Source organism: Camelus dromedarius, chromosome 11 (genome assembly GCF_036321535.1).
Source record: "Camelus dromedarius isolate mCamDro1 chromosome 11, mCamDro1.pat, whole genome shotgun sequence".
Taxonomy (NCBI): Eukaryota; Metazoa; Chordata; class Mammalia; order Artiodactyla; family Camelidae; genus Camelus; species Camelus dromedarius.
Window position 1 is genome coordinate 211,882 of NC_087446.1, and position 9,944 is coordinate 221,825.

At 51.9% G+C, this 9,944-nt stretch overlaps 2 protein-coding genes across 5 annotated transcripts in view; one reads left to right on the forward strand and one right to left on the reverse strand.

The window, feature by feature from the left end:
• Positions 1-6,212, reverse strand: part of MAPK8IP2 (mitogen-activated protein kinase 8 interacting protein 2) — a 30,534-nt gene extending 24,322 nt beyond the window's left edge. For both annotated transcript variants that reach the window (XM_064491314.1, XM_064491313.1), the window contains exons 1-2: positions 6,032-6,212; positions 4,570-4,672 (exon numbers count right to left, since the gene is read on the reverse strand). In XM_064491314.1, the coding sequence (XP_064347384.1) occupies positions 4,570-4,617 (48 nt within the window). In that variant the 5' untranslated portion in view covers positions 4,618-4,672; positions 6,032-6,212. The remainder of the gene's footprint in view (positions 1-4,569; positions 4,673-6,031) is intronic.
• A 66-nt stretch (positions 6,213-6,278) lies between these two features.
• Positions 6,279-9,906, forward strand: CHKB (choline kinase beta). Of its 3 annotated transcripts, none has more exons than XM_010999985.3 (11): positions 6,279-6,786; positions 6,989-7,097; positions 7,376-7,489; positions 7,686-7,819; positions 8,104-8,199; positions 8,384-8,442; positions 8,530-8,611; positions 8,741-8,849; positions 8,993-9,096; positions 9,394-9,475; positions 9,638-9,906. In XM_010999985.3, exons 1-11 carry the CDS (start codon positions 6,563-6,565, stop codon positions 9,710-9,712), a joined length of 1,188 nt encoding a protein of 395 aa, XP_010998287.2. In that variant the 5' UTR covers positions 6,279-6,562; the 3' UTR covers positions 9,713-9,906. The 3 variants fall into 3 exon arrangements, with proteins under 3 accessions (XP_010998287.2, XP_031319440.1, XP_031319439.1); XM_031463579.2 differs by having other exon boundaries at positions 6,408-6,786; positions 7,653-7,819; XM_031463580.2 differs by lacking the exon at positions 8,993-9,096 and having other exon boundaries at positions 6,406-6,786; positions 7,653-7,819.
• The last annotated feature ends 38 nt before the right edge of the window (positions 9,907-9,944 follow it).

Here is a 9,944-nt window from a genome sequence, read left to right on the forward strand (position 1 = left end):
AGTATGGAGTTGTGTGTGCCACCTCCCCTGCTACTACCAAGTTATCTGAGGCTGCAGGCTCAGCTGCTGCAGCTGGGAATTCAGGATTATAGGCACTGCCTCCACTATTCCCCCAGCTCCACCACTCTAAGGGTTCCAGTCCATCCACCTTTAGATGCACAGAAGTGTAGAATTCTCCAGCATCCTGGTGTGCTGGACAGAGGTACCTTTTTTGGCATTGTGAATGTTTTATTGGCTGTAAATTGAAGGGGAGAGACAGGGAATTTCTCACTCTGCCTTCTTGCTGACATCACTCCATGAAACTATTTTTACTTGAAAGAAAACTGACAAACTATGGTTATTCTGACTTGGGTATTTGGCAAACACTCTCCAAAATGAATAAAGTGGGCATGTTACTTCAAGGAAAACAACTGATAGTATTTGCTGCCAATGATAAAATTTTTGCTTTTAAGCAAAAATTAGGTTTTTGGAAAACCTGTGTCCATCATCATGAGCTTAAAGTTTCCCAAAATTTTTATGTTTTTCTGATTAGATTGGTGGTGGCATTAACAAGTGTGATTTTTAAAATATATAATAAAATCTGTCAAAATTTGTAAGATCTACATAACTCAGTGAACCAGCATCATCCAAATGACCAACGAATGCATGATGCTTCAAAATTATGCATGACTAAAAGACCCACTCAACACACAAGACAGACCAATGGACTTTAATGCAACAGAGCATGAAAAAGTTCACTGATATGGTTTCAAAGTCCAAACTGCAACTAACCTTTAAGAAACTGTCTCTCATCAAGTCTTGGTGTACTATCAACAAAGATCCACATTTATCTAAAAAAAACCAATTGAAAAGGTTTCCAACTAGAAATCTGAGTGAGGCTGGATTTTCTTCATGTTTCAACTAAAACAATACATTGGAAGAGACTGACTGCAGAAGCAGCTATGGGGACCAGCTGTCTCCAACTAAGCAGGCAATAAAGAAACTTGCAAAAATGTAAAAAGAAGGCCACTATTCTCATCAAATTTTTATTTTATAAAATAGTTATTTATGCTAACATCTGAGGGCTTATTATCATTTTAAGTGAATAAATAAATAAATCATTCCCTCATGCATATACCATACTTCTTCAAGTATTTAGTCAGAAAAATTAAATTCTGTCCAAGGAGAAAAATTAGGCTGGACTCAGAACTGTTTGACTGCAATATTCAAGGACTGGGACACAATGGATTGATAAGCTGAAAGCTGTGAGAGAAAGAATTCGTGACTCTGGTAGGCTGAAAAAAATGGTCTCTCAAGAGATATCCATGTTCTAACGCTTGGAACCTGTAAGTGTTACCCTATTTGGAAAAAGGATCTGTGCAGATTTGATTAAATCAAGGATTCTGCAATGAAGAGATTATCCTGGATTATCCGGGTTGGCCCTAAATACCATCGCAGCATCTTTATAAGAGAGAATGAGGGAGATTGCACAGACAGGAGAGATGGAAGCAATGACGGCCATGGAGCCAGAGACGAGTGACGCAGACACATGCTAAGTAAAGCCCGCATCTACCAGAGCGGCAAGGAGTGGATCCTCCCTTAGAGCCTCCAGAGAGAGTGCAGCCTTACCAACACAACAATTTCAGCCCAGTGACAGTGACTTCAGTCCCAAAGACTTAGGTATTAGTGGTTTGTTCAGGAAGTGATTCCAGGAAACATAAATGGAGTAGGGGAAGAGTGAGACAGAAATGGAGGAATCAAAACATAGCACGGTCCTGAGGTTTCTGCTCTGGCTAACAGCACCTTGACTTCACCACGACCTCCTGATAAGTGTACAGAGTGCCTCCTAGGATTGTCCAACTACTCATCCACCGACGCCGGTCTCCAGTCCCTGAGGTTGCCCCCAGGGACCTAGACTGTGCTGGTAAGCAGACCAAGTGGGCTCCTGCTGTGTCAGAGAAGGCCTGGGCAGAAAATGCAAAGATACACAGCAGGTGCCAGAGATGCAGCTCTGTAAGTCCATTGCAGTTAAAGGTGTGCTGAGGGCATCAGTCAAGACACCAGACCTTGCACCCAATAGATCTACTCAGGTACTACACTAAGTCCACGTTGCCATGATTTTTTGAGCCAAAGTCTCGAAGGTCACATTTACAAAAGCCTTAACACAAGAGCATTAGTAGAACAAACAGAGTCCCCACTGCTGCACCTGCTCCTGAGGCTGTAACTGATAGTGGTTACCTCCTCCTCTAGATTTCCCTCACCACCAGCCAGCATTTCAGCTGGTCTATATGGCTTTCCTGGATGGATGACTCAGACCTTCATCCCTGAGGGTTCTGAGCCCTTGGTTGTCTTGCCTTTGGCAGGCTGTGGCTGCTGTCACCACGTGGCATGGAAGCAACCAGACAGAACCACGTAAACTCTCCAGGCCAGACCAACTCCTGATTGCCTTATGAAGTAGTAGCAACCCTATCTACTCATAATAAACAGGATCTATTATCCCCTTCTCCTTTGCCTGCTGGTTCTCCATGAGGAGCTCAAAATGACCTGCTGGAATTTGCAGATTCAGGCTCAGTGGAGGCGTCCTCCCCTAGAATCAGTGGAAGTCCCCTCATGGAAGTGCTCCCCACCAGGGAGCCAGGAGGTCTAATTCAGCAGAGCTTAATGTTACAGAGACAGAATGTGAAACTTGTATACGTGGGTTACTGAGAACAATTGCGGGGGATAGCTAATACCAACCCCTGGGTTCTTGGACTTGTGACTTTGTTCCTGGATCCATGTATTTTATCTCCTGGGGAACCATACGCTAGGCTTTGAGTTGTGTATATACTCCAGCTTCTCCGGATACTGCCCTAGAGCTGGCACGTTAGCTAAGTCTTTGTGAGGACATTCCTTCCTTCCATGAGACAGGCTGCTTGTAGGTAATACAGGATATTGGAGAAGCAGTGGTCCTGTGGCAATCCACACATTGTTGTGCGCTTCACCGTAAAACAAGTTTCTTGGCCCGAGGTTATACATGTACACATATATACATATATGTGCTATACATGATCTTGTGTTGGTAAATTGAGCATCCTCTCAGCTGCCTGACAGTGATGCTACTCTGAGACCTTGTGGATAAGGAAGGCAAACGCATATCCAGAGCAGGTGTCAATTCCAGCAAGGATGAATCTCTCCTGGGTGGAAAGGATCTGCTGTAACCAACCTGTCACTGAGTCATCTAGGAATGGCACCATATCAGGAGCTCAGCACTAATCTTGGCTGCTAACAGGTCAGACATTCATAGGCAGTAAGATTCATAGGCAGTTAGATAAGCCTTGGTAAGAGAGTCCATGTTGGTGGGCATAGACTGCCACCATGGCAACTCCATTCATGGGTCCACCTTACAAGCATAAGGGTAGCCAAGGACAGAAGCTGGCTGCATCCATTCACTTTGCTGCTCAGTGACCTCTTTGCAATGGGTATTAACATGAGGCACAAAGATGCACACACTTGTGACCACTCCTATAGGTCCCTCTTCTTTCCCAGACCTCCCTGCCTCCAATATTCCCTCTTGCTCTTCCCAGATCCCTGACTAAGCAGCAAGACATCTGTCTCGACCCAGAAGTTCAGTGCACATCTTCCTTAGGCCCCTGTTCTGTCCACTCCTCCCTGCTCTTCCCCATAAAGTGGGTATCCAAGTGTGCTGCCTGAAGCTCTGCTCCCTGGAGGAACTGTCCTCATTACTGTCCTTCAGAGCCACCCTGAATGGATGGTAGTGCAGCAGCAGTTCATTTTCAGCTCTTATCAACACATCAAGCTGACCCACCTGTGAGCCAGACCTAAATTTTTCTTGCTGTCTGCTAAGAGAGAAGCATTGGTACAACAAAGTAGGCAATGTGGGGGCCACAGTAGCCTCTACAAATGACCAGTACTCCCTGGACAGGCTCAGGTCTAATCCTGTTTCATTGTGCAGTGAATTGCTACTGAGCCTGCTTAACCTATTTGTTTGGTGGACCTGCCAATACCTAGCTCAGGACAGGCAGATGGGGTCACAGGGTCATTTGATGCCCCATAATCAGGCAGTCAGTCTCTACTTCGGACCAGTCTTGTGCCAGAAGCTGCTTTCCATTGCTGAGTAGTTCTTCATTGCAGCAGGCATGGTCTTGCTTCAGAATCCCAGTGTCTGCACTGCAAATCTCCTGTTGGAACCTGCCAAAGGTGCCACACAGGGTCCCTGTTTACCACAAATAAGCCCACCATAACCCACTGGTTCTGCCATGTGGCAGGGGAACCCATCCTCCAATCAGGATCTTCACCAGAGCCTTCCTTTTCTCTGCGCCCCACTCAAAACTGGCAGTCTTCCAAGTCACCCGATAAATGGGTCAGAACAGCACTCCTGAGTGTGGTACATGCTGATGCCAAAATCCAGAGGTGCATCAAGTGATAGGCCTCGTTCTTCATGATAGGGATGCAAGATGCAATCATGTGTCCTTACCTTAGAGGTGGTGCCCTGCTTTGCCCTACAACATTGTACCCCTGGAAACTTCACTGATGACAGGCTCCAGAACTTCTGAGGGTTTATCTCTCATCCTCCAACATGCACTGTCTTACCTGGGACAGTGATTTGTCATTTCCTTCTTCACCGTGTCCAGTTAGCATGATGTCATCAATGTTATGCAGAATGTCCAGGTGTTCAAGGTCTCAGTGGAGTGCACTGCGACAGAAAGCACGAGTTAAAACAGCCTTGAAGCAAGACAATGTGTATGTTTGGCTGCCCTTCCCACATGAAAGTAAACTGCTCTCGGAAATGTACTTTACTACTGGAAACTGAAAAGCATGTTCACATCAATTGCATTATCAAGTGTCAGAAGTGCATTACCAGTTTCAGCACAGATGTCTCAACTGACACAGCTGCTGATTGGGGTGCTACTTAGCTAAGTTTGTGCTAGTCCACCATCATTTTCTTGAATCCATCTGGATGTTGCAGGGGCCACACAGGTGAACTGAAGAGGAAATAACGGGGATTTATATCTTTGCAAGTGAGCAGTCTCTGCAACCCCACATGGATCCCACTATTGGAGGGGATGCGGAGCTTCAGAGGCTCCCACGCTTCCTGCTATGATTTTTATTCCACAAGTCAGGGAGCAATATGCAGGCTCTGCCCACTGCTGGGTATAATTATCCAAAGTATGCACTGGGACCAGAGAAGTGACCACAAGACTTGGGTCAGGACTCCATTTATCATCTGACTTCCATAGCCCCTACCCAAACCAGTGGCTCATGATGTTTCACGCACCCTGGCACACACCATCAGTTCATATCTTATACCTAACAGCCCTTGAAAGATCTGGGTAGTCTCTTTTTCAAAGTTAAATTCCTTACTTTGTCAAGAGGCAATAGGTCCCTTGGGGAAGGACTGGAGAAATATTTTTTATGTGCTTATGGTGGCATTGCAGGATCCTTTCTGTAGGGGATCAAGCCTCCCTTTCAACCAGTGGGCTCCAGTCCAGGTCTCAGAACTGGCTCAAATTTAAGTAAAGAATGAGCGATCATGATTTTCTGCTGCAGCAACTGACTTTCACCTTCTGATCACTAATAATTGGTTTCTTTCTTATTATTCAAATCAAACACCACTCGTCAGCTGCGCATCTATTTTACCCCAAAGAACACTGTGGTCCAACACGCGCTCCCACAGACGCCCGTGGGTCAAGTCTTCCCGGTTGCCACTCTAGCTTGGAGCAGAAGAAACGCAAGGAGGCATTTCACACTGCCGCAGTGGGACGAGGAGACGTGATGCAGCCCCAGGGGTCTGCTCCAGGGTGTGAGCCTCTCCTCCTGAGTAGATTTTGTAACCGATTTTATGTCTGGAGGCCAGAGGGGTAGTGGAGCGGGGCTTGGAGACATTAGTTTCAAGCAGGGTAACAAGAGCCTCCTCTCAGAGGTGCACTTCAACTGGCAAGGGAGTCTCAGCGGTGATTCGGGATTTAAGGTTACTCATCAACAAATTTGGCACCTACATTCTCCACCCCTAGATGTGAGTCACACACACTCTCCCCTCCCCGGTGTGACTCACACTCAGGACTCGCCACACACTCAACAGTCTGCCTTCCGACTGTTCCGGGGGCCAAATCTGTCCAGTGAGAGGGCTTCTGCCGCCCTGCCTGCGTTGTCTAGTCCGCTCCGCGACCCTAGCGAAGGCCCACTTTGCCTCACCGGCACTTTCCCCCAGACACCCGGCAGCGGACTGGCCACCCGCCCACGTGACACGGGGCTGTGCCGCGAGCCTGACCGCTCACGGCGCTTCTGATTGGCCTGCACTATTTCCTGTTTCCGGGTTACAGTCCAAACAGCGACGTGTCTTTCGAGCGGCCCCACCCATAGAGAGAGGCCATTGGTCTTCTCTCCGAGCAGGGGCGGGACACAGCCTTCGGAAATAGCACCCGGAACAGGGTCTCCTAGAGAGCAGAGCAGAGCCGCAAAGAGCCGAATAGAGCCTGAGAGACCCGAGTACGACCCGAGAAGCGCAGGCTGGCCGGAAGCGGAGCCGAGCGCAACCGGAAGGAGCCGAGCGCGGCAAGGCGTTGGGCGCGGCTGAGCCCGCGCCATGGCGGCCGATGGGAGCGCTGTGGCCGAAGGCGGGGCTGTCGGAGGCTGCTTGTCCAAGGACAGCTTGCGGCCGTCGAAATGCCCCGACACGGCCCCGAACCGACGGCGCGGCTCGGTGCGGTCGCGAGACGCCGAGCGCCGAGCCTACCAGTGGTGCCGGGAGTACCTGGGCGGGGCCTGGCGCCGAGTGCGGCCGGAGGAGCTGAGGGTTGACCCCGTGAGGTGGGAGGTCAGGGGTCAGACCCTCCTGTGCGCGGGCCGGGGTCGGGGTCAGGGCCAGGTCCGACCCTCGGGACACTCTGCGTTCCTGTGGCCGGGGGGTGTGGCGGGGCCGTGAGTGGCAGGGGAGCCCAGGGCGCGGGGGCTGGACGCGGGGCTGCTGGAGCGGACCGCGGGCTGAGGGCGCCGTGCTGTGGGTCCGCAGCGGAGGCCTCAGTAACCTGCTCTTCCGCTGCTCGCTGCCGGACCACCTGCCCAGCGTCGGCGAGGAGCCCCGGGAGGTGCTACTGCGGCTGTATGGGGCCATCCTGCAGGTGAGGAGGGAGTGAGCGCCGCAGTGGCCAGTGGCCCTAGACGTCTCACTTAAGTGTGGCAGGTGGTATTGTCCCCGCTGCGCGGTTGAGGACACTGAGGCTCAGGGGCTTAGTGTTTTGCCCATTACGACACTAAAGCCTGAGCCCTGGAGCCTTAGGCTATAGGACAGGAAGTCCCCGCTGTGGTGGGGGGAGAAAGCAGACCCTTCTGTGTGTTGGCGCCACTTTGCCTCTGGCCCCTCGTGACTGTGGCCCCTTCGCTGTCCATCTTCCTTCAGGGCGTGGACTCCTTAGTCCTTGAAAGTGTGATGTTCGCCATCCTTGCAGAGCGGTCGCTGGGGCCCCAGCTCTACGGAGTCTTTCCAGAGGGCCGGCTGGAACAGTACATCCCAGTACGAGCTCAGCCCGGCCCTGACCTCCCCGAAGCACCTCCTTCCCCAGCCCCTACCCCCCTTCCCAGTGTCTGCCTTCACATCCCTCACCCTAGGTAGGGGATTTTCCCCAAGCCCTTGATTGCACCCCCCCGTCCCCCTACCCTTCCCCCTCCTGCCCCAGTCCCCTCACACTCTGATAGGTTCCTGGGTGCAGAGCCGGCCACTGAAGACCCACGAGCTTCGAGAGCCGGTGTTGTCTGCAGCCATTGCCACGAAGATGGCCCGGTTCCACGGCATGGAGATGCCTTTCACTAAGGAGCCCCACTGGCTATTTGGGACCATGGAGCGGTGAGTCAGGGGCCTCGTCGGGGCTCCTGCACACAGGCTGAACCTACATGCTGGCAGCTACTCTGCTAGCCTGTGGCTGAATGCGTCCATGACTCTGTACAAGCCTCCAGTTGAGTGGATCAGGTGTCCCAGTGTCTGTCCTGTTCTCTCATAGGACAGGCTTCCAAACGACTGCCAGACCAGTCATGCAGTAACAGGACGGGTGGGACAGCCTGGCCTGGGGTAGACAGGAGAGGGGTGGGGAGGGACAGCAGAGGGAGTGTACCCTATTCTTTGGGCCTCAGGTACTTAAAGCAGATCCAGGACCTGCCCCCCACTGGCCTCTCCCAGATGAACCTGCTGGAGATGTACAGCTTGAAGGATGAGATGGGCAACCTCAGGTGAGGGCAGGCAGGACGGGGTTGGCGGGGAGAGGGACGGAAGAGCACAGGAGGTAGCTCCAGCCACCTAGTGGAGTCCTCCCCAGGATTCCTGAGGGCTGGGGTCAAAGCTGAGCCCACGAGAGTGGCTCTGACCCTCCTTTCGTCACCCCTGCTCAAGACCCATGCCCCTGTTCTCCTGCAGGAAGTTGCTAGACTCCACCCCATCACCAGTGGTCTTCTGCCACAATGATATCCAGGAAGGTAGGAGAAGGCATCTGAGTCTCCCAACCTAAGGTGAGGGGGACCAGAGGGCCCCGGAGTGACCAGAACCTCACCACATTCCCCCAGGGAACATCTTACTGCTCTCAGAACCAGAAAGTGCCGACAGCCTCATGCTAGTTGACTTCGAGTACAGCAGTTATAACTACAGGTGAGGGTGAGAGGATGGCCTCCTGTGGGTCCGTTCCCACAGTGCCCTGGAAAAGCAGACCAGACCTTCATCGCTGCATCCCAGCTGCCCAGCATATTTAGGGATTGAATGTCCACCTTATTTCCCCAGGGGCTTTGACATTGGGAATCATTTTTGTGAGTGGGTTTACGATTATACTCACGAGGAATGGCCTTTCTACAAAGTGCAGCCTGCAAACTACCCCACCCGGGGACAGCAGGTATGTGGGCCAGGAGCTGGGGAGCTGGACCTGTCCTGTGAGGGAGAAGGAAGGTGAAGTCTGGAAGGAATGGTGGGAAAGGGTGTTTACTGGGAAATGCTCCTCAGTCTCCCCATTTCCTGACTCTTGTCTGCTCATCTCAGCTCCATTTTATTCGCCACTACCTGGCAGAGGTAAAGAAAGGTGAGACCATCTCCCCAGAGGAGCAGAAGAAACTGGAGGCAGATTTGCTGGTAGAGGTTAATCGGTGAGGAAAGACGGATCGGGCAGGGGTAGAGCAGGTTGCGGAGGAAAGAGGGGCTGAGGAAGAGGCAGGTAGACTCGCTGGGCTGCAGGAGAGGTGACAGTGCACAGTGGGAGCAGGAAGCGAGGATCAGGTCAGAGGCTGACAAGGAAGAAGAGTTTAAAAGTGGGAAGAGTCAGGACAAGGTAGAGGTTAGGGCGATGGGAGAGAAGTTAGGGTTTTGAGGCTTGACCAGCCTCGGGGAAGGGGTTCAGGCAATGCCAAATGTGCTCTGAACCCCCCTTTTCCTGCCCCCGTCAGGTATGCTCTGGCATCTCATTTCTTTTGGGGTCTCTGGTCCATCCTCCAGGCATCCATGTCCACTATAGAATTTGGTTACATGGTAAGTAACCCAGGTGGGTGAGTTGGGGGGGTGGGGAGCAGCAGGAGCCTCGGGTCCTCCAGATCTGTGGGCAGTCCCAGGTGGCTGTGGGCAGACTGAGGGGCTGTGGGGTACTAGTCCTAAGCTTTCTCACCAGTCTGTGGGGTGGGTTTCCTTCCCTAGGAGTATGCCCAGTCTCGGTTCCAGTTCTACTTCCAGCAGAAGGGACAGCTGACCAACTTCCACTCCTCGTCCTGACTCTCCACCCCCCACTCCTTGGATTTCTCCCAGAGTCTCCAGGGCAGGACCTTGGAGGGACAAAAGGGAGGCCCTGGGGATTGGGCTGAGCCCCTGAGTGAGACTGGGGTTAAAGAGGCTGACTCCTTCGTGGTCCCACTGCAGGCAACTGGACAGCTGTGTACCTTAAGACAATAAACTAGCTTCTTCCTTCACACTCTCCCAGCCCTACTCAGTACAGCACAAAGTACCA

What these genes read in the sequence shown, in the direction of transcription:
- CHKB (XM_031463579.2), top strand. Translation starts at nt 6,563, where the DNA reads ATGGCGGCCGATGGGAGCGCTGTGGCCGAAGGCGGGGCTGTCGGAGGC. An exon ending in TGTATGGGGCCATCCTGCAG is followed by an intron (nt 7,098 to 7,375) that starts GTGAGGAGGGAG and finishes ATCTTCCTTCAG; the next exon opens with GGCGTGGACTCCTTAGTCCT. An exon ending in CCACAATGATATCCAGGAAG is followed by an intron (nt 8,443 to 8,529) that starts GTAGGAGAAGGC and finishes ACATTCCCCCAG; the next exon opens with GGAACATCTTACTGCTCTCA.